The following is a 24,888-nucleotide window of genomic DNA, read 5'->3' on the forward strand; positions in this document are numbered from 1 at the left end:
TGACGTCTGAGCTTAACTAATGCCAAATAATAAAGCTTTCCTCTCTTCCTATCAACCCAGCAAACTTAGACCCAAGCAGGGATCTAGTAGCTGTGAGTTCTCACTGGTTTTTCCATTCACTCTCATATTAAATGTTGTAGGGGAGAATAGTAACTTTGTCTACCCTTCTGCTCTTAGCCGAGACCCTTGTAATAAGAAACAGATGAACAAAACAGACAGAAAATAACTGTATGTATATGTATTAACTTACATATACATGGGAGATACCCAGGGAAAAGTGAGAAACTCCGCTAGATGGCTTACAATTCAGGCTTAACTACCGTATGAACAGAAAAAGGGGAGGGAAGATGTAGGCCTCTTAGGGAAGAGTAAGTAGGAAGTGATTTTAGGAAAGATGAATGGGTCCTTAGAAGAATAGGTGGGAGGTGTGACAGTCGGGACGAAGTTTGGCTATTTTCCCTAGTCTTCTCTCCAGGGAGAAGAATCATTTTTCCCTGGTTGATCAAGCTCCCAGGGAGGGGATTTATGGTTTATGACAACTGTGTTCCTTTTGGAGGATCGGTCTTTAGACAGACAAGGGGAGCTCGGAGAAAGCCTCTATCTGTATTTGCTGTTTTTAAAGTGCCCACCTGAATCACAGTGGCGTATTTTGAAGGGGTATATTCTGCGGCTCCTTCGGTATCCTCGTATCATATTGGGCTTTGTGTCAGGAAGAGCAATGTTCATTTTTAAAGCTAATTTCGAGAGGGGGGAGGTTCAGAGTCTACAGCAGGCTCCTTCCAGGAGTTTACTGAAAACAAGAGCAGGAAACACAAAATATTTCCCTTATTATCTGTTCCCAATCACAGGTATGGGCAGCACTGAACTATGCTCAAACCTCTCTTCCAAAGTTGTATTTTATTTGAAATACAAACAATAAAAGTGGGTTTTGTTGCCTCTGAAATGCAAGTCACAGCAATGAACAATCAGCTATTTTAATTTCTTGCTGAAAAGAATTGACACTTTTATTTTCCACTGTTTTATTATAAAAATCAACATTTCATTTGTTACAACTCAGCTTATTGTAATAATCAAAAGGGGATTTATACAAGGTATTTTTATACAGTTTACAATTAAAGCACTTATTTTACAAAAAGGGGGAAGTGAATAGTGGACAAGGGCTGACCAAATGTTGGCCATTTAAATATAAATACATCCTTGCAAAGCACCATCGTACCAAAGTCCATGAACAAGAAACACCAGCTGACTTTAAGACAATAACAAAGATTAAAGCTTAAGAAAAAAATTTAAAAACACAAAGGATAAACATCTGAAAGCAGCACCAGATCCTTCACTTGCAAATAAGGCTAGTCCAGCTTAAGCTCTTGGTATCCTCTTCTTTTTACATTTTCCTACTAACCCCAGATACTTAATTCCATGTAAAATTAGATTTATTCACTTTCTTTTCCTTTTAATATTCATATTTATGCATTGATATATATACATATCATACATATATGATATATATATCCCTGGCCTTCTTATATCTGTTAAAAAAAAATGGACAGTTAAGCATAAGCAAAAAGCACATTGTCTCTACATCTTTGGTGGAGACTTTTGGGTAAACCCTAGATAATGGTGGAAATGTAAAAGTTTTCGTTAGGTCTATACTCTGAGTACAGGAAATCATTGTTTATAGTTCTATCTGTAAAGTCATGAGGACTGTTTACAGCAATAAACTTAGCAATAGCTTAAGGATGCTTTATGAAAATGAAAAACCAAGTAAAATTACCTGGACTGAAGGAGGGTGAGGATCGTCAGTAAGACCGAAGAATTTACCTCCCCTTCTACTCAGGTGCAGGCTTATTAGAGAGATGCAGAATCAAGTCCAACAGAAATATCCTGAGTATATGGATTCACATGCTCATAATTTAAAAACTATAAATGTAAAATGTTATCTCCTGAAACTGAAAATTTCAAAAGGCAAATTTTGAGACTAGTATAAAATGATGCCATCCCAGAAGTCAGAAACCACACATATGCTACCAGTACTTTCTAAAATCATCTGTTATTTCTCTTGGCTCATTTCAGGCTCGGGATAAAGAAAGGAATACCAAATAAAATTAAGTTTGAGTTTAAGAATTCTGAGAACATGTTTTAAACAACACTTGATTATAAACTTATGACTCAGTCCCTGTCTACACTTAGTGTATAGTCTCATTTGTGGATGCCCTAACATTTGTTGGCCAACTGATATTCACATACTCAAATCCACACCCCAAACATACGATGTATGTCATTATACAGACTTAAAGCTTATTAAAAGCATGGCATATCTGGGGTATGAAAAGCCCAAGATTTTTGCTTCTGAATTTTGTTAGATGTGTAATGGCAACCAGTATGAAGCTCTTACGGCATGCAAATCAATGAAGTGGCAAGTTTTCCCTCAGCAAGAGAAAAAACAATTTTAAAAACTACATTTCTAGGAATCAAATCTAGGCACATGACTGACTAGACTAGCACAACTATCACAGAGGAGCCAACCTGCCTACAGTAAGCCTCTCTGGTACCAGAAGTAGTCTCTACTAGGATTACTGGTATAAGGTTACATAAACACACAGAGACGCATTTAACAGGCTAGGTAGGTAAGCCATAGCTACTAACTCTACTTGAAGTAGTCTTCATTAATAGGTCTTTATGGCAAAACAAAAAGATTCTCCCCCAAATTAATTGCTACCTAACACAGATGGTAGAGATTTTTGTGTATTATCAAAGTTGGAGTTGGCCTTCTACAAATTATTGACTTCAGAGTGTTTTAAAATGATGAACAAATATATAATCCTCAGTCAAGCTAAAATTTTACTGCTCAAAAGCTCTGCCCCCAAATTATTGGCCTATTAGATGAAAATGTACTGTAAAGTCTTCATTTCTAAATATATATCATCCCTTTAGAACAGATATTCTCAAGTGTCAGATACTTCTTGATATATCTCAAAGTACTGTTATATTAAAATTAAGATAGTTAAAATAACTAATGTTCTGCTGGACAGACATCTCACATATGCTGCTATAGAAGAGGGGCAGCAAAGGTCAAAGGCGTAATAATATTTCACGAGAGAAAAATTAATACTGAGAAATTCTATCCCTTAGCTTTTTTTTTTTCTTGTGAATATGCCATTATCTGATTTAAGCAGCAAAACCCCTTGGGCCACTGTTCAGAAGACCAGGGTTCTGCAGGAGCCAAGTTCAAAGTTATAAAAGCGCAGTTATAAAAGACCACCTCAATGAAGGTGAGCCTACTTATAGCGCATAAGCACAAAGTTTACGATGCCAGAGTTCATTTCTCAGATAATTTTAATCACATCACTAACTAGACATGCTTTAAGACCGGTGCTCAAAATTAAATACTTAAGTATTTAAGGAAAATAATGACATTTTATTCATTTTACCCTCATGGATAGTGAATATAGCAATACATCAAATTCAAAACCTTTATCCACTTTCCCCCTGATTTGTGCTCATGTTTCTTTTTTATCTTCAGTTTTTCCAATTAAACCTCTTGTGTTTAATACTAATCAAGATAGTTTGTTACTTAAGCTTAACTGTCCATGTAGCCCGAAGGCCAATCTTTCCCGATTTTTGACAATTCTCTCATTTAAAGGTACACCCCCCCCCCCAATATTAAGAATCCATCTCAACTACCCAAGAAAGAGGACCCTGAGATTAAGCGGAACTGCCTTCAAATAATTTCAAACAAATTGGCACACAAATCAGTATTTTGCAAGAAGAGGCCATTGCCATCGCAGTACAAGCACTTGAACTGAGATATAACAAGGCAATATTCTTCTTAATTCGTTATAGTGCAAGTTTCCACATGGGAAGCCCACCGGATAAAGATGCACATTAAAAAATGTAAACATATAGAATTCTTAAATTCTAATTGATACCCAGTTATTGCTAACCTTTCCATCTTCATTTAAGTGTCAGAGGCCCCCGTGTCACAGAATGCAACTCCAGTGTCCATTCTGTTAGACTGTGAGCACTTTGTTCCACCGACAGGAAGAGTTAATGCAAGACACTGATGGATCACCATTTATTTATATGCACACTCAAGGGCACCTGATTCATAGAAGGTGCCCCTGACAATCTAAGCATTATTCTGAAACCACATTTTTTCTCATTAAAAAGTTTCCTCAGGTATTTTTAATTGCTTATAAAGTTACTTCACCCCTGCCAAAAGTCTGAATCTTTTCTTCCATGGTTTTCTCTTGGGCCCTGAAATCCAGAGAGGCCTCAGCAAGACGGAATTTAAAAAAAAAAAAAAAAAAAAAGAAATCATTCAAATAACTGACTGACCAACATCTGTTAAGGTAAAAATACATTAGTTTAAAAACACATTCAGTTTTAGCAGAGAAGTGCTGGAAAAATGTAAAAAGCAGGAAACTAACTTCTGGCAAGGTGGCAGAGCAGTGCTAGAATCATTCCACACGTCAGCCCTAAGAGCTGAAGACGCAGCAGCCCCAGGACCACGCAGGTCAGGCAGGTGGCAGAAGAGCCTTCCGTTACTCCCCTCCACCCAAGTTCTGACAGCTGAGAAGTCAACGGTTGGCCTTCTCTGGCCTTCTCGTTTAATCCACATTGTTAAATTTGTTAAATCATCTTAATCCATGACAGGATAAGAGAGAACACACAAAAATATATAAGAGGTGATTATAAGAATAATTTGTGGATAATTTGAAAACAATCTAACATTCACATTGGGTAACAGGAAGATATTAAAGTCACGTCACACATTAGAAGAGGTATGTATGTAGACATCACTCAGAAAAATTGGCCTAAAGAACATGAAAATGTCACAAACAGTTAATAAAGGGAAAACCTAATGATAACAAAAAAATTCTCTTTTTAAATAGATTGTCTCTAACTGGAACATATTTAAATGTTTTACTAGAAAAAAATATATATATATAAATGATTTCATATTGTGGTATTATATGCTGAAAGTACTGCAAGGATATATGATTAATTTACAACAAAACATAATGGTTAAATTTGTAATTCTTAAACATTGCCTATATGTGTTGTGAAAAGATATTTTAATGAGCATTAAAACAATCTTGGAAGAGGAGCACTAATATGTCTAACCTTTGATCATTAAGCAAAAACATCAGTCAAACTGAAGAGCTAAGCCTACAGAGGAACAGAGCTAGTAGAAATATTAAAATGAAACCTTAATTTAGAAAATTCCATTTTATCAATCCTCAGATAAAAAAGCTTTGAATAAATCGTGATATCTTGGCAAAATGGCCTACAAAGCTGCTGGGGAGGAAGCAAGGTAAAAACACCTAGAGAAAAAACGAATTCTTCTGACAGAGGCTGTGGGTTCTAAGGTAGGGACAGAAGACTTGCACACACAAAGAGCCCCACACCATCTGACTGGACAGCTCATCTCCTCCAATGGCAACACCCAGAAGGGATTTTTATAAAGACCTACTTTCCTCACTAAAATAATGGGATTCCTAGAGAAAATAAAGCCCTTTGTCCAAAGTTAGTTTTAATACCTTTTTTTCTTTTTCCTTTTGTGATTTCTTAAACTTATTGGCCCTCAAATGTTAGCTAACATGAAGGCTATTTGGCTACTTCCAAGTATCTATGGTTTGCTGCTCTGAGATGGACTTGAATTTTTCTTCTTCTTCTTCTTCTCTTTCTCTCTCTCTTTTTTTGGTATTAATAAAGCCCAGACATTCCTGGTCAGTGATGCCTTTATTATTCCTGTTTCCTTTGTACTCAGTCACTTCACTGGGTTTAAGGCATGCTTTGTGTATTTAGTTTGCAAAAATAAAACTTTTAGTACAAATTTATTTTTTATACAAATTTTTATGGCACAAGCAGCAAATCTGCTGTTTTAAGAAAATATATAAATATCCTTTTCTTCTGTACAAATATCTCCAGTATTCCCTACCCCATTTATAATTTTTAACTGTACATGGTCTGCCTCATCTTTCTCTAATAGCTCCCTCCCCCCCTCCAGATCTCAACCAAATTTGTATTTACATTTTTGCGTTGGAGGCAGTCAGAGGAGGAGGGCCCCTCCTCAGGAGGAGTCTGTACAGGGGGAGGGTGGTGGTGGGTAGAGGTGATGAGAGTAGCTCCTCTCTGTGTATGGAGAGGGTGGGCAGCTTTCATAGTTCTCTTCTGCTGACAAGTATTGGCTTCGGGGCGTGGGAGGCGGGGGCACAGGCTCTGAGTCATAGTTCAAGTCACTAGTGTAGCCCTTGGCCGTTGCCACTGAGGTCATCCTCCGGCTGGGAGCATAGTCACTGTCACAGACATCTGTGCTGCAGGGTGTGGTAGGGGGTGCAAAGTGCCGGTAGCTATATGGCCTGTAGCTGGTAGGGAGAGAAAATCAAGAAGCAGACACTTAGTTTTATAGAAAAGCAGTTTCTTCTCTATCAGAATACAGAAGTATTAGATGTAAACTTCAGGTTGAAGATCATACACTACTACAATTAAAAAAATTTTCTTGATGTTTCTTTATTTTTGAGAGACAGAGCATGAGCAACAGAGGGGGAGAGAGAGAGGGAGACACAGAACTCACAGCAGGCTCCAGGCTCTGTGCTGTCAAGCACAACCCGACGCAGGGCTCAAACCCAAGAACTGTGAGATCATGACCCAAACTGAAGTCAGACGTTTAACCGACTGAGACCTAATTTATTTCTTGTTGTTCTGCCTTTTCAAGTTCAGCAAGTTTGCAGCATGGCTAACTAATAAAAAAGGCATTGAAAAGAGACGAACACACTAGCGAAAGGAAGCGCTCACTTCAAAGTGCTAGCTCTCACTTCTACTTCTCTCTGTAACTTCATATAGCATTTACATTTGAAATATAGTAAAGCTGATCTTATTTCACATTTATCCCAATCAAGGTTTCTTTATAGACTCTGTTGCCAAAGTGACAAAAGAGAGGCAAGAGCACGTGCAAAACTGAGGTAACAATCCACTAAACACCCAGTGCTACAGTGTGCCACACGACCCCATCCGGACACAGAAACCATCAGCTAGCACCCAGGGTTGGTCTCAAAACAAATGGCTAAGGGTTACACGACCTGCTGAGCAGGTTCTCAAGCGGTTTTACTACCAATATTGACATGAGGTCATAGCACTTTTTAGGTTTTATCTTTCTGTCCAATCAGGTTTGAGCCTTGATGAACATTCTAGGCTCAACTAAAAGGCCAAACACTTCCATTTTCATGTTTAAAAAAAAAAAAAAAAAGCTAGGAAAAAAGGAAAGAAAATCAACAAAATTCTTTTACATTCCAGTTCAGACAAGAATCTCAACAAATGATGAAAAGTGACTCAGAAGAAAGAAACTGGGCTTAATTTGAGACGTGGGAAATGGTCAAGTAAGAAATGTTTTTGATGCAATTATGTTCATTTTAATGAAACAATGTTTTATTCAATTTAAAGAAATAACTTTTTAAAAATAAAAATTTGGGGTCTTTCATTTTGTTTTTTTCAGTTTTGAGGTTTCTGCTTTCTCTTTCGGCTTTTTAGAACAAACTAGTGGCAAGGAAAGCAATTTACAATAAAACACAAAAATATCAGCTCAGAATCAGGCCTTAATCTTATGCATATAAACTGAAATGGGAATTCTGAGTAAGATACTATCAACAGTTTCACTTGATTTCTACCTATCTGTACGGTTTTATCAGGGCAATTTGACTGGAAGTCTAGGAAACACTTATCTAGAAGATAATAGGCACTTGAGGGACACTGATAAATACAGCACTAGGTTTACACAGAGTATCAAGCCGCTGACTTTCTGCTGGCCTTTGAAACAAGATGGAAAGAGTAAGGTAAACACTAGTCCTTCTCCTGCTTAACATGCTCTACAGACACAGATCAACACAAGGGGAAAATGTCCCCATTTTGTCTTACAAATAGATTTCATTTATTTTAGTGAGTTGTGATTTATTCCAGGCAACTTTATGAAGAATTCTTCATTCCAGATGGTGTAATACTGAAGCAAGGGCTGAACTTAAGCTTCTCCCAACTTCTCTCAAATTCTGTGCTCTTTGCACCCGTGCAATTTTACAGCTCTCACAACTCTTTGAACTCCAGTCCTATGCCAATATTCCATTCCTAGGCCACCAAACAAAGCTAACCTGAGCAGTAGCCCATTTTGTAATCAGTTATTTTGGTGGGTAACTTTTCCTTACAATACTGCCAAAGCAGTATTGCCAAAGAGTACTGACTCTACTTCATTATTATAAAGTCAACACTTGTGACTCTCTCTAAAAAAATGTGTAATGCCTCAAAAGGAAAGGATGTGCGGTAGGGACAACATCAGCATTATCAAGACAAGATGCCTAATCTCTCTCAGTGACCATCATCTATTTATGTAGGGCTACATCAAACCCACTACTTCTTTCTCCTAATAAATACTTCCACTTATCTTACCTGTAGGACCTATGAGTGGAAGGACTATTTGAAGAATAACCAAATTCCATAGTGTAATGTGATCGCTCTGTGGCTGGGGATGGCGGAGGGTTCAAAATCTAAATGGAACAATAATTAAATTATTACAATAATAATAATGCCAGATAAAGACCATTAGACTTTCTTTACACTCTCTTCCTTCATCTGTTTGTATTCCTTTCCCTTACACAGTTAGCACAATCTTTCTTTCAAAGAACTGACCTCAAATAGTGCTTCAGGAGTGGGGCTCTCTACTCCTTAAGATACAATTTCATCATGGCTAAACAGTGCAAGGTAATAAGCAGAAAATCTATAATCTGTAAGTCACTGGTTTAAGTTCAGCACAATAGGGTTCTGATTTTTTTAAATTATAAACGTTTAGAGAAAAATCACTGACGTAGGAGAAATAGCAGGCATGCTTCCTTTTTTGGGAGGTTACAGAATGAAGGTCATCCTAAGTCTCTCAGGAGATACTATTTAGTAGTTCTACTTTTTTTTTTTAATTTTTTTTTTCAACGTTTATTTATTTTTGGGACAGAGAGAGACAGAGCATGAACGGGGGAGGGGCAGAGAGAGAGGGAGACACAGAATCGGAAACAGGCTCCAGGCTCTGAGCCATCAGCCCAGAGCCTGACGCGGGGCTCGAACTCACAGACCGCGAGATCGTGACCTGGCTGAAGTCGGACGCTTAACCGACTGCGCCACCCAGGTGCCCCAGTAGTTCTACTTTTACCCAAAATATGAAATTACTGTCTAGTGCCTTCAAATATGCTGGTTAATACACAGTAAACTTAAAGACTTTAAAAGTGCTTGCATGGTGGTGGCAAATCTTTCCTAGGAGCCTTATATGCCTAAATAGTATACTAAAAAACTTTCTAAGTTACCATCACTAAGCACCCACATTTAAAGAAGTTAAAAGTCTAGGATCCTATTTATCTTAGCATTCAAAGTGAAACAAAGGAAAACAGACTGCTTACTGCAGGGAAGTAAGTGCCTTTGGTGCTTGAAGAACTACTTGATGATGCTCCTGTGACATGAGCTCGGTCATAAGGGGGTCCACTGCTTCCCCCCATGATACTGAGGGAGCTGATCATTGATTTACCTCGAGACATTCCTAAAATGAAGGAGGATAAATACTGAAGATGATTATGATCTATACAAATTATTTTTATGTATAACATATTTTTATTTAATACTAGGATTACAAATACCAATAGCCAAATAGTTTGATTTTAAAACAATTTGTGCTCTCGTTTCGTAACAATAATTGAAAATGCTTAATGCAGAAGGGAAACGAATGTTCTCTAGAAGTGAACACTTCCACTGAGAGCTGGCCTAGAACAAGGCCAAGAATAGCTCCCATCCCTTCCCCGCAAGGATAGAAGCAGCACTCTTCAAAATAAGAAGTTTTCAACTTTAGAGGATTTGCAGAAGAAAAGGCCTATGGAGAGTGGAGGCTGTAAAGCAGGGTAGATTAAACAAGAGATGTGCTCAAAAGGAAACTAAATCCACTTTTAAGGGCATGAATACAAAGTACGGGAGATTTTTCATCTTTTTCATCTAATGTATGCAAATGTTGTTGGAATCACAACCACCAATGCCAGAATTCTATTTTTTCTCAAGTGACTTCCCATATTCCACTAACAGAAAATAGGTATCATTCCACTAACTGAAAATAAGGAATCATTATCATTAACAGTTTCAAAATCCTGTTTACTTAGAGTTACACCCAGAATAAGTTCTTATTTTCTGACAGCTTTTGCCAGGTAACTCCTTCTCCATATTCATTAAAATAATGGGGGGTGGGGGCTTCTTTTCACTATGGGCACCAGAAAGCACTAAAAGAAAGCTGTACTTTGCTAGAGCAATATCGTCTACTCAAGTACCCAGAATTTCTGGCTACTTGGCTATGCCAAAACAAACCTGTTGTCAACCCAGCTATTTCCAAATCTTTGTTTGCTGAAAAGGAATCCTAATCTATTTTTTTGCACCTTCAATTCCTGTCCTCAGTGGTCCTGAGGTCTCCTAATAGTGCACCTAAAGGACTTGTGGTTTATGACGCTTTACCAAATGTCTAGCTTTCACTTTCAGTAGAGTACATCCAGAAATGCAGTATATGTAGTGCATGCACTAAATGCAATCAGTGTATATAAATGTGTATGTATTTGCTTTATATTTTTTGGACAATTTCTACTAAGATCTAAGATCTTCTGTATAAAGAGTGCTAAAAGTAAAATAAAATATTTATTCTTATAATTTTTTAAACCCAAAGGAGTCTAGTTTGAAACAGACTCTAGGCAGTATCTTGCTTCTATAAAGGAAACTTGGCAATGTTGCCAGGACCCAAGACTTGATTCTCAATGGATCAGTCTTAGCTCACCTGGAAGAGATCCTGACAAAGAACTTGGGTGTGGCACATAACCAAGGGGCACAGAAGCTGGTCCATGAACTACATAGTCATTAGTCATGGTTTCCCCATCTCCCTTCATACGTGGACACAACATTCTCTGGCAGATGAAGTATATGGTTCCAGACACAAAAATGGTGACAATTACTCCAATAACTGAACCAACTGTATTGGTGGCCTGTGGAGCTGGTTCCTCAGTTGGATCTAAAATGAGAATGCAGTACAGTTATATAATGGAGAAACAACTGCAGACTCAAAATAGTTATTATGAATACATGTACACCATGCCCTATGGGTATATAAATACCATTAGAAATCAAAATGAACTATCCTTAAGCGAAGATAGAAATAAAACGATACACTGAGAAGTATATCTGCAAACTGATAACAAAGATGTAAGTGAATTATACTTAATCATTAAGCTTTAATACAGAGACAGTTAAAATTTATCCTACTTTATTATTTTTTTAATGTTTATTTATTTTTGACAGAGAGAGAGAGAGAGAGAGAGAGAGAGAGAGAGCGAGCAAGCATGAGCGGGGGAGGGGCAGAGAGAGAGGGAGACACGGAATCGGAAGCAGGCTATAGGTTCTGAGCTGACAGCACAGAGCCCGACGTGGGGCTCAAACTCACAGACCGCGAGATCATGACCTGAGCCAAAGTCAAACGCTCAACTGACTGAGCCACCCAGGCGCCCCATCCTACCTTATTTTTTTAAATTATTTATTTATTTAAGTAATCTCTACACCCAACATGGGGCTCGAACTCCCGACCCCGAGATCAAGAGTCGCATGCTCCTCCAACTGAGCCAGCCAGGCGCCTCATCCTACTTCATTTTATATATCATAAAATGGGGCGCCTGGGTGGCGCAGTCGGTTAAGCGTCCGACTTCAGCCAGGTCACGATCTCGCGGCCCGTGAGTTCGAGCCCCGCGTCAGGCTCTGGGCTGATGGCTCGGAGCCTGGAGCCTGTTTCCGATTCTGTGTCTCCCTCTCTCTCTGCCCCTCCCCTGTTCATGCTCTGTCTCTCTCTGTCCCAAAAATAAATAAACATTGAAAAAAAAATTATATATCATAAAATAACAGGGTTATTTTGAAATTTCAGAGAAAATTTTAGGGCCAAAAGGGATGTACCTAGAAAAGTCATCAAATGTTTTAACTGGAATAACAAAGAAGCCAACTCTGCACCAGCAAGGCATGAGCTCTGAGCCTGATTTTAGGTTTGAAAAGTGACATATAGGCCTGGTGAAGGGAGATGAGAAGCTAAACATGAACATTAGCTCTCAGGCCCAATACGCTGGTACCTTCAGGGTAAGTCTAGTTGCCTGAGGGCAAGAAACATAAGGTGTCTGGTACCTGAGTGCGTGAGGACTTAGAAAGGTGAGAGCATGAGAGAACCAGAGGAAGACCCTGCCCGTGGCATTCACCTTCATCAGATCCCTGAGCTAGCTGAGGCTTTAGAAGCAGGTGGCATCAATATTACAGGTAGAGGGAAACAGCAAAAGGCCTCATCAGATTTACAGTATTACTCTTCTATTTAGAAGGAAATTCCTTCCATTCCGAATAGTCCGACTGTATCTCGCAACTGCAGATCTTTTAAAAAACCTTCCTTCTGCTTCATCTTACCTTAAATCTCCCACCCACAGAGTTAAATTCAGCCCCTAATAGATTAAATAAAAGAAATGAAAGAAAATGGTATCAGTAAATCACAAAATATGCAGGGGCTGTCAGTTACATATTTTGTCTGTGGACTCTGGGGTACAGATCCTCCCCAGTCCTTGTGAGCAGCCATCTATCGTATTCCCTTCCAGTGCCTTGGCATTGCTTTCTAAGGCCAAGTGTCAAGACTGAATAGTTTATATTCACTATCTCCAATGCTTAGTCTCTGGGTCACATCCTAACTCACTGAAATCAGGCTCCTATCCTCATCGCCACAGTGAAACTAGTCTGGCAAAGGTCAGAGTTCTCCTATTTGCCATTTTCACTAACTCTTCATCTTACTGACCTCTCTAAACATTCAATACTGCTGGCTCTATGTTTTCTTCTCAAAAATGTCTAAACAGTATCCTTCCAAGATACCACGCTCTTAATTTTACTGTCTCTCATTCTTCTTTTTTCTGTTTCCTTTTGTTGGCTTCCTTCTCTTCTGTTGCCTCTTAGGTGCAGGTGCTTGCCAGACTTCCTTCTATCTTCTACTATTTTCCTCTTCTACGTAACTCTCCCTGAGAGACTTCATCTACTGCTTCAGCTTTAATTATCTTTAACAGTAGAGGCCAAATCTCTCTCCTGAGCTACAGACCCATACAATCGACAACTTCCTGAATAGCTTCAATGGGATAAGCTCATCAGCAACTTTGAAGAGACCTGTCTACACTGCAGTCGTCTTCACCAATATCTGACATGTTTCCTAGATTCCAGGGGTAAAGCAGATCATAAATAAATGATGGCACCTGTGGCAAATCAAAAGCATTTAAATTAAACTTAAATTTTTAAAATTAATAAAAAAACCTGTATCAGGCAAACATTACATCTGAGCCAAGATATGGAATGGTCCTTCAGTTTTCAGTCCCTGCTACATATTCTAGTTAACGACTCCAGCCACTTGGTGAGATACCTATGAGTTAACCTAAACTTATCAACTACATCCAAGTGGTTACAAAACGCTTTTTACTCTATTTCTGAGATAGCTCTGAACTCTATCCCTTCCTTTCCACCACCACTGCTCCTCTTGATTTAGATAATCATCTTCTGCCTAAACTACAATCGCCTAAGAATTTTTAAATTATAGGCTCCAAGTAATTAGATGGTGAAAAAAATTTAGTGGGTTACACCAAGCATTTTAAAACAGAAAACTTCAGAATGCATTCTACATAATATAGGTAGATACTATCGCATGACTCATTTACGTGTGCACCCCCTTCTTTGTACTCCTCTTGAGGTGATCCAAAAAGTGTGAAAGCAACCAATGTGTCATTTAGCTGCCTCTAATCTTATATTGGCAATGCATCTGCTTTTACAGCTTTCACAATTACATAGCCATGCCGGTCCTTCACTTAAGTTTGTCAATGGCTGTTATTCTGGATGCTGTCTGGGCTTTTTAGAAGAAAAGCAGAGTCTTCTATGATCTCACCCTTAACGTATGTTCTTTTGCTGATATCCCTCCTCAAGACACAGCCTACATTTTGGCATCCCATTCACACGTAGTTTCCCAGAGGTGCCTGTTTCACTCTGCTTTTGAATAGCATATTCTCTCTGCTTGGAATGCAATCTCTCCACTTATCTGTACAATTAACTCTATTCACTGATCAATACCCAATTTTAAGCACCATTTTTCTAAGATGTCTTCCTTGATGAACCCTGTTTTTATTCCTGAAGATCTGACCACTCGTTCTGTTGTGCTACCACTCGTACAGATCTCTACAACAGCACGTTTAGTTATCATTTACCACACTCCTTTATCAACAGTATCTACTATGAGCCAAGCTATATATTTTATATACATTAAGTTATTTAATTTTCTCACAACCACCAGGCTAAACATTATTTTCATTTTAAAGATAAAGAAACTAAAGTTTGACAATAAATAATTTGCTGGCAAGAGGTGGAGCCAGAATTCAAATCCATCTCTACTTGGCTTTAAAATCGCTATTTTTATGGCGCCTGGGTGGCTCAGTCAGTTAAGCGTCTATTGGTTTTAGCTCAGGTCATGATCTCACGGTTTCATGAGTTCAAGCCCCACGTTGGGCTCTACGCTGGCAGTGCAGAGTCTGCTTGGGAGTCTCTCTCTCACCATTGTTCTCTGCCTCTCCCCCACTCACGCTATCTCTCTCTCAAAATAAGTAAACTAAAAAATAATAATAAAATAAAATCACTATTCTTACTACAACCTCAACCATAAGAGACTCTGAGAGAGGGAGAGAGAGAATCCCAAGCAGGCTCTGTGTTGCCAGTACAGAGCCTGACGTGGGGCTTGAACTCATGAAACTGTGAGATCATGACCTGAGCCACCCAGGCAACCTAGGAGTAAAGAGATTTTAAATGAATTTTATCTAAATTTCATTAAACCAGTTTGACAGGGTAGACCTGATTTATGCTGAATTCCACTCAGAACTAAGTTTATCAATTTGGGATATATTTTATGTCAGGGCATGGTCAATAGTTATGAACCCTGAAGAAACTATGGGTTATGTACCCTAGAGTCTTTAGGCTTAGGGGTATAAGATGGCCTAAGTATCTTCAGGCTACATTTTAAGGAAGCTATTAAAGTCACTGAGAAACTGGTAGAAATATGTCTAGAAAAAAATGAGAGATGATAAACATCAGAAATGATGTTCAGAAACTCTCAAGCTTATGCCACCAACTGATTTCTACATATCTAAATCATTTGAGAATTTCCTAACTCTAGTTGTGGCAAAATAATACTTATTCTTCTCTGATGCTTTCCTAAATGTTTCTGTGAAGAGTTTTGTGCATAAGAAAACCACTGTCTTTAAGGAATTATTACAAGCAAAACATAAAAGATCTTGGTACAAATAACTAGCTTAACATTAATGCTTATTTCTTAATAAGGAAATTCTAAGTGAAACACATCTTTAAAGAAAAAAAGTATTTTAAAAAGTCTCCCAGAAGCGTAATATGTAAGATTTTAGTCCTACTTACAACAATCCAGTTCATCTGATTTGTCACTGCAATCCACATTATGATCACATTTCTTATGTTTTCCAATGCACTGACCGTTGGAACAGCGGAATTGATCAATTAAACAAAGCACTGGGAAAAAAATGCAAACAATTTTCTTATTTTCATTATCATGTAAAGTGAAACTCTGCCAAGAGACAAAAAGTACTTTCTGGGTACAAATGAAAAACAAATTAGACTTTAAAATATAACTTAAAAATTATTCTCTAGAGATTTCCATTGGTAGAGAGAAAAAAGTGGAAAAAGAAATCCAGCAGGAAATTTCCTATTTTGCTCTACTCTGTAAAGAATTAAAGAATTCTATCTATGTGCATTTCTAGATACTAAAAAAGTTCTAGAGAATTTATTTGCTCATTTTTTACCATGTTAAAGGTTAGTAGTGCAAAGAGGAAAATGTGAAATTATTTTACATTGTAATAAATTAATCCACTACTTCAGAACTCACTGGAAACAAGGACTACTTACCACTGAGCCAAAGCAATACTCTGAATTTCAAACAACTGAACATTAATGGGAAAAAAAGACTACACAGCCAGGCCCTAGGAAGTCTGGATACCTTCACAGTTCTTCTCATCTGACTTATCCTGGCAGTTTGCATCTCCGTTGCATCGGAGGGCACCATCGATACACTGCCCACTGGCACACTGGAACTGGGACTCCGAGCATACAGGGCAATTGAGCTCATCACTGTGGTCTTCACATTCAGTAAACCCATCACACCGCCAAGCCACAGGGATACAGTCAATTTCTCCGGTGAAACAAGTAAACTGCTGAGGAGAACATGTTGGGGGTTCTTCAAATGACCAAGGGGGAGGGGAGTGACAAAAACACAACAGTCACACAAAGGTACAAGCACACCTAGTGAAGCTCATTTAATATTAACATGCGCAAAACACTTTTTAATAAATAAAGTTTGTAAACTATCCCTACTAATCAGAGAAGAAGTATAATTTTTACACTACCGCATTTAGATTCACTAACTTGCAAAACTATAAGGCAGAAGTTTTCTCAAATATTATAATTCAAGTAGGATTATTTGCAATCCATTATAATCTGACACATAATTTAGGAATAATCACTATAGTCACCAACCTCTAAATATTTTAAAGTTAGGGAAAGCACTTTGAGTTGTAAACTCAACCCAAAATGGAACACCATTTTAATTTTAATTTAAAAGAACTGACAAATAAACTACAGTTATTTACACTTGGGTATTTGGCAGGAAGTTTTTTAAAAATGAACCAGTGAGCCTGTTACTTCAAGGAAAATAATGGCAAAATCATAACACTGTACTTTTGAAGCATATTGTAACAATGGAGCTTTCAACCAGAAATTATAATTTTGGACAATCTGTATCTAACATGGTAAGTTTGACAGATTCCCAGTACTTAAAAGTTTTTTCTTTTTTCTTTTTTAATGTTTATTTTTGTGAGAGAGAGAAAAAGAAGAGAGAGGAGAGCGTGGGGGAGGGGCAGAGAGAGAGGGAGACAGAGGATCCAAAGCAGGCTCGGATCCAAAGCAGAGTGCCCGACGTGGGGCTCAAATCCACAAACTGTGAAATCATGACTTGAGCTGAAGTCAGACACTTAGCTGACTGAGCCACCCAGGTGTCCCTAAAGTTTTTTCTAATGAGACTGGTAGTGAGATAAACATGGGGTTTTTGATATTGAATAATGAAATTCATCAAAATCTGAAGATCTGGGAATTTTTGGTTGGAATTCTAGTATTTCCAAATGACCACAGTGTAAGGTTACAAAATCAGGTCTGGGTAAAATATCCAATTAGAGGACAAAATAGATCAGTGGATTTTAATTTAAGAGAGTATGAAAAGTTCATATGGTTTCAAATTCCACACTGCAACTAAATCTACAGTAAACTACCACTGGTCAATACCTGGTGTAGAATTCAAGATACATGTATAATTATTTTAAAAGACTATTATTATAGTTTTCTATTTTCCAACTACATTTCAGGCTAAATTTCCTCATATATTTCAACCCAAACTACATATTACAACAGATTGAATGCAGAAGTAGACATGAGAATCTGGCCTAACATTAAAAGAGATATACAAAAATGTAAAAACAATGCCACATTTCTCACTAAAATTACTTTGCTTTAGAAAATAGTTATAAATTTAAAAAAATAATTTAAAAAAAAAATTTTTTTTTTCAACGTTTATTTATTTTTGGGACAGAGAGAGAGACAGAGCATGAACGGGGGAGGGTCAGAAAGAGGGAGACACAGAATTGGAAACAGGCTCCGGGCTGAGCCATCAGCCCAGAGCCTGACGCGGGGCTTGAACTCACAGACCGCGAGATCATGACCTGGCTGAAGTCGGACGCTTAACCGACTGAGCCACCCAGGCGCCCCTAAAAAAATAATTTTTAAATATTTATGTATTTGAGAGAGAGAGAGAGAGTGCACACTCACAAGTTGGGGAGGGGCAGAGAGAAGAGACAGAATCCCAAGCAGGCTCCACACCATCAGCGAAAGCCCGATGCCAGGCTTGAACTCACAAACTGTGAGATGACCTTACCCAAGATCAAGAGTGGGGCACTTAACCGAGTCACCCAAGGGCTCCAATATAGTTATAATTTTCTTAACAGGTTTAACTTTAGAACATGTATGCGCTTATTATTATTATTTTTAACAAATTTTTTTAAAGTTCTTGGTTTTAAATTCTACTACAGTAAATACAGATAAACATAACCCATGCAAACACAAGCTGTTTGGGGCCCTTTTAATTTTTAAAAATGTAAAAGTTGCTAAGGCCACTTTGAGAATTGCCATTCAAGCCCAATTTCCTTGTTTTGCAAATAAGGAAACAGGCTCAGAGAGACTAAGTGACTGCCCAAGGTCATATAGCTTCCTACACAAAGGGATAATTAAAAATAAAAGATAGGACCAAAGGGACAGCCTCTCTAGTTTTAGCCCATTGCCTTTATATCCCAGGCTCCTGGACTTCATTTAAAACCTTCTCTCTTAGTAAATTCTCTAGATAATGTAACTTTGTTAATATCAGAAAACCTCTTATCTTTAAAGTAGAGAATACTGGGGCAGCGCCTGGGTGGCTCAGTCAGTTAAGGGCCTGACTCTTGGTTTTGGCTCAGGTCATGATCTCATGGCTTCATGGGTTTAAGCCCCACACTGGGCTCTGTGCTGGCACCTGGGAGCCTGCTTGGGATTCCTTCTCTCCTCTCTGTCCCTCACCCACTCACGCTGTCTCTGTCTCTAAATAAATAGACAAACAAACAAACAGACAAAAAAAAACTTTAGAGAACACTGCGAATTACAGGTGAACATTTTACATGGGGAATTTGAAGTATTATTTATAGAGGGAATTTGAGCCTATTTTGTATCCAGCACTATACTAGATCATGTGGAGAATAAAAATAGGTAAAATAGGGTCCATGTCCTTAAAGAGCTTATAATTTAATCTGGGGCTAGGAAGAGAAAGAGACTAATGAATATAAAACAAAACATTACTCTGAACTGTATGTCAGGCAAACTGTGGTAACAAGAGTTACAATTCAGAGAAAGGGAGGCGGGGACAATAATGGCTAGTGAAGGTTTAAAGATCATGAGAAGACACTCCTTGAAAAATAAGACTTAGGATGGCATGCAAAAAGAGAACTACATCTCTGAAGTACCGCAAGTAAAGCCACAGAGGCAAAACAAAACAGAACAAAACAGAACATACAACAGTGGTCATCAAACTCTAAATAGCCAAACGAAAGTAAAGAGAGAAACGAAAGGAGATGGACAGGTAAGATGAGCTCAAATGAAAACACATCTTGAGGATCAGGAATTAAGATTCTGTGTTTCATTTACCTCCACTGTATAATCAATGTTAAATCATACACACACACACACTTTTTTAAAGATTTTAAGTAATCCCTACACCCACCATGGGACCTAAATTCACAACCCTGCGATCAAGAGTCATACCAACTGAGCCAGCCAGGCGCCCCCGCAAAAAAATGTTGTATACAAACACTGACTACGGTTTTATTCTTAAGAACAGAAAAAATGAAAACAATTAAAATGTCACTCAACATGAGAAAAAACTGTGGCATATTATCCAGTGAAACACCACTCAGCAATAAGAAGAAAAAAACTACTGATACATTCCACTATATGGTTGAATCTCAAAAATAATCTCAAAAATATTAACCAAGAAAATCAGACACAAAAAGAATACATACATCGTTATTCCTTACATAAAATGCAAGAACAGACAAATCTAAATTATGGGGATAAAAATCAGAACAGTGCTTACTTCTGGAAGAGAACCAACTGGAAAAGGGCTCCAGGGTACTTTTCTTAATGACACACTGTATATCTTGAGTGTTGGTAACCCATTTGTTAAAATGCTTTATTAATGTAATACATGCATTTACAAATTTTAATACATACATTGAAAATAATCACAAAATATGAAGAAAAAAATCAAAGTTCTTTTAAAAGACATTTTCTTTAAAGAAAAATTTCTTTAATGTTTATTTTTGAGAGAGAGAGGGAGACAGAGTGTGAGCAGGGGAGGGGCAAAGAGCGAGGGAGACACAGAATCCGAAGCAGGCTCCAGGCTCAGAGCTGTCAGCACAGAGCTTGAGGCGGGGCTTGAACCCATGAACCTTGAGGTCATGACCCGAGCCAAAGTTGGATGCTTAACCAACTGAGCCACCAAGGCGCCCCTAAAAGACATTTATTTTCTAAATGGAAGATGGTATATTTGACTCAATTTTATCTATGTTATCATTACATAAAGGTAAGCATTTCTAAGATTTGCCTTATTAGAGTAATAATAATCTAGCACCTTGATATGGGAACATATCATTGCTCTTTTTTTTATTGTGGTAAAATATATGTAACAAAGTTTACTATTTTAACCATTTTAAAGTACGTGGTTCAATGACATTAAGTACATTCACATTATTGTGCAACACTTGTTATTCTGAGGGAAGATACTTCAAGAACCAGAGCTTAACTTTTACTGTGTACATATTTGATCTCCCCAACTAAACTGTATGCTCTATCTCAAAGATATTCAAATCTCCTGTAGTCTGAGCAGAGTGCCTCACAGGTGCTACTAAATACATGGTTATTTACTTATTTTTTAAAGTAAAGTTAGAAGAATAAAATATTTTTATAACGCCTTATCAACAATTTTTCTGAGTGTATAAACCAATCTTTGTTTACAGAAACATGTATTTAAGTAGTTGTTGTCATAGCAGAAAACACCATTAAAACTTTTTTTTCTACTTGAGCCAAATTTTGGCTACATTTTTACATGAGCTTATGGTCATAATGTTTAATAGCTGTATAAACTCAGTTATTTAACCTAATTTTCCTATCATTAGAAATTAGATTGCTTTCAGATTCCTGCCACTGTAGAGAAAGAACAGTCTTTTTCTTTCAGTTGAATTAATTTAGAATTATCCGCAAGAAGACTATTTCTGAATCAAGGGAATGAATATTACTATGGTATTTAATGTTACCACAATATACTTTAGCAAGGGAATGTACCAAATTGTTAATGCTCTCATGAATGACTGAACCAATTTCACTACAACATTATTGTAGTGATATCTTAAAAAAATTTTTTTGCTAGGTAAATAAGTAAAAAACAATAGGGAACTACCAATAGATTTGAATAAAAGAATATTCTTTTCACTGGATACATTCCCAGCAATGATACCTAAACTTGGTAGAATCTAGAATTCAGTAGATGGAGATTATAGGAGGTAGAATTAATTCATTTCGTTACTCTCTGGGGTGAAAAAAGCTACTTTACAATTAGGAAATACAGTCATTCACAAGATGAGTTCCCCTCCCCCCAAAAGGGCACTTCCTCCTTAGTCCCAAGATTAGGTTACACTTATTACCTGTCATGATGGATTCACTCTCCGAATAACCCAGAAGGCTAGGATGATGAAGATGAATGGAATACAAGTGACTAATCAAGTTAGGAGAAAGAGCAATTTCACTGAGAATTCACAGAATGCTAGACAATTATGGAACATGTTAAGTGGCACTTGGCCTTGCACAAGAAAGTAACGTATTTACCTCCACATGATAGTTCATCCTGAAGCAGAACCAAGTGCATGGGGCAAGAGCACCTTGTAGTACCATCTCCTTTTACAAGACAAATATGTGAACAGCCACCATTATCCTGAGCACAAGGGTGCTGTCCTGAAAAAAAGAGAAAAGAAAAGAGAAAAAGGGAAAGGGAGGGAGGCAAGGAGGGAGGGAGGAGGAAAAGAGAGAAAGGAAAGTAAGGGAGGGAGGGAGGAAAGAAAGGAAGACAGTTCAGTCAAAATCTATTTATGAACTGCCAAGAAAACCAAATGTAAAATTACCTCGGATTTTAATTTCACTAGCAGTATAATTCCTCACTCTAATCCCTACAAAAAATTGCAAGAAAATGAGAGCAATTTTAAAATGCAAAATACTTGTATTTAACCACTGTCTTTAAATATTTGTATCTAAAATAAAGTTGATTATTGAAACTAAAAACATTGTTAGGGAGAATGCAGAAACCTGGGTTTTTCTATTTAAAATATAAAAAATCTTCTAAAGATTTTAACTCAGAAATTCTACCTTTATTAAAGATGATTTTACTTAAAAACTGTATTATTTTAATGAAATATAGAAATAATAAAATACAGAAAATTAGAGTTGTTATATTAAAGAAACTTAAGTTCACATGGATTGCAACCACTCAGAGACAATAAAAACTATTTGCTTGATCAAGGTAACTTGCAATGTTACAAATGTTTAATTTCCTTATATTTAGGCTAAATTAAACTAATACAAAGTTAAGCAACTTTTCAAAGTCTGTCTCACAAATTGTATTTAATAGAGTTGCTTTCAATTTTCTACTTAGCCTGTGTTAAAAGTAACTTGACATCTGTCATCAGAATACCAGCATCTAAAGTAGCCACCCATTTATCTTCTGCCTTCTCAATAACACATCACCCCGCTTTCAGTGTGTGTTGATGAGATTGAAAGTCAGCTATCTATAAATGCGAAGATGTGCTATACTATATAGATGTCTCAAGAGAGACATCAGTCATACTGTGTACTAGAATGCACAACCTACATAGCACAAACTTTATTCCATGACACATTTGATAAAAATCTCACTCTCTTTAATGTTATTAGAAATTGGAAAAAAAGGGTTTTCCAATTATAAAACCATATTTAAATGTTGATTATAAAAAAAAACATTCCCCCTAAAATTCTGAAAATCTCCATTGAGATTTTCTGCAATAAAATAATCATTTGTCAACTGAATAAACAGCTTAGAAATTATTGCCTTTTAAATTCATTTTTTAAAAAAATTTTTAATGTTTATTTCTTTTTGAGAGAGAGACAGAATGCAAGTGGGTTAGGGGCAGAGAGAGAGGGAGACACAGAATTTGAAGCAGTCTCCAGGCTCTGAGCTGTCAGCACAGAGCCTGACGCGGGGCTCGAACTCACAAGCTATGAGATCATGACCTGAGCCGAAGTCAGATGCTCAACTGACTGAGCCACCCAGGCACCCCTATTGCCTTTTTAAAAAAGTTTATTTTTGAGAGAAAGCATGAGTGGAGAAGGTGCAAGGAGACGGGGACAGAGGATCCAAAGTGGGCTCTGGCTAATAGCAGAGAGCACGATGCAGGGCTTGAACTCACAAACTGTGAGATCATGACCTGAGCCAAAGTTGGACACTCAGCTGACTGAGCCACCCAGGCACCACGAAATCATTGCCTTATTTCTATTAAGTGTTCAGCATTAAGTCACATGTCATAACTTAGAATGACAACAATTCTAATTCTCAAATACCCTGAACTTCTAAAGTTCGGGAACAGTGACAACATAATGAAGACCTGAATGAGCAAAGGTGCTCTCCTTCTGCTATTCTACTCTCATACTCCAGTTTGATTTGAAAGCATTGTGCTGAGAAGTTAAGGAGTTTCAATAACTCTCTCTTTAATATTTCATTTAACATTAGCATTCCTGGTACAATCACATAAAACCCAGAGTAGTGATTGCTATGAGGGGTTTTTTGATACTAATAAGAAATTAGGGCAAGATGATGAGCCATATTAAAAAGTTTCCAGTAGGGTTAAAAAAAAAAATTATGGGTACTTTTCTAAGCTGACAACTGAAAAATTTACGCAGGAGGAAAAAACAAACACTTGTTAATCACAGTCTTCTCTAAGTTTATTTCAAAAACTTTTGAAAATAATTTTTAGTTGTTTTTGCTTCATAAGGTTATTCCAAGATAACTATATTCATCATTATATAATTTTTGTTTTAATTCAAACTATGGGGGCACAGGGAACAAAAGAAATATATACTTTATACCAGTATTCTTCAAGGGGCTGAAGGTGAGAAAGGAGGCATGCAAAGAAGAGTCTGCTGTATCTGGGGCAATTTTTGAAAATGAACAAAACCATTGCTTTCCCCACTCCTGTTTTATGGGGAAATGATGTTTAATTTGAAAAAGTTCCCAGATGAGTTTGATGTAAGGTTTTAAAAACACAGAGTTTAAAAATTGGCAAAATTAAAAGTGCACAAAAATCTGTTAAAAAAAAAAAAAAGGTAAGAAGACACAGAAGAACATCTTAATTCCATCTTAATCTCTTACAACAAATATGAATCCTGCAATTAGCAGTATGTCATCAGCACTTACTATATTCCTGTAGGTTCAGCTCCTTTACTGCATGAATGTCACTAAGCTGGGCAATTCGAGCCTGGACTTTGGTTCTACCCTCTCGACCTGTCATGTCAATTTTTTCAATCATTTGCTGCTGCTTGTCAATCCAATATAGCCAGTTTTCAAACACAGTCAGTCCCACAGGCTGCAAGATATTGGAGTCTTCTAATACTATCCGGTTGGCACCTTGGAAAGGAGAACATTCAACAGCAATGATTCATGTGGGTCAAGTCATGCATTCAATAATTACTGATTGAATACCAGTTAGATTCTAAAAGTACTGAAAAGGAAAATATGGTAAGTAAGCTCTTTACCACAAGAATTAAAAATCATTCTGAGAAGATATATATATCAGAAAACAGATTAGACACTTAAGTACAAACAAAAGCAAGTAAGTGCCCAACACACAGTAAATACTTTAGTTCATAGAAACATGGACAAAAACTTAAGAGTAGTTTTCAAACATTTTTAAAAAGCAAATTCTATTCTTCAAATTAAACTTTATGAAAAGCCTTAACATATGAAACAGATAAAAATGGTACTTCTCTGGATAAAGCAGAAAAAAACAAATCAAGAGCAACAAAACCCTGAAGAGCAGGATGCTTTTGATGGGGACAAGGCAT

At 37.3% G+C, this 24,888-nt stretch overlaps 1 protein-coding gene across 1 annotated transcript in view; it reads right to left on the reverse strand.

Moving 5' to 3' along the window:
* Positions 1-1,002: 1,002 nt before the first annotated feature.
* Positions 1,003-24,888, reverse strand: part of LRP6 (LDL receptor related protein 6) — a 182,230-nt gene continuing 158,344 nt past the window's right edge. The window contains exons 16-23 of the mRNA XM_043561954.1: positions 24,242-24,451; positions 21,628-21,753; positions 16,115-16,351; positions 15,520-15,630; positions 10,835-11,065; positions 9,432-9,568; positions 8,437-8,534; positions 1,003-6,368 (exon numbers count right to left, since the gene is read on the reverse strand). Of these exons, the coding sequence (XP_043417889.1) occupies positions 6,074-6,368; positions 8,437-8,534; positions 9,432-9,568; positions 10,835-11,065; positions 15,520-15,630; positions 16,115-16,351; positions 21,628-21,753; positions 24,242-24,451 (1,445 nt within the window). The 3' untranslated portion in view covers positions 1,003-6,073. The remainder of the gene's footprint in view (positions 6,369-8,436; positions 8,535-9,431; positions 9,569-10,834; positions 11,066-15,519; positions 15,631-16,114; positions 16,352-21,627; positions 21,754-24,241; positions 24,452-24,888) is intronic.

The sequence above is a fragment of the Prionailurus bengalensis genome, chromosome B4 (genome assembly GCF_016509475.1).
Source record: "Prionailurus bengalensis isolate Pbe53 chromosome B4, Fcat_Pben_1.1_paternal_pri, whole genome shotgun sequence".
Taxonomy (NCBI): Eukaryota; Metazoa; Chordata; class Mammalia; order Carnivora; family Felidae; genus Prionailurus; species Prionailurus bengalensis.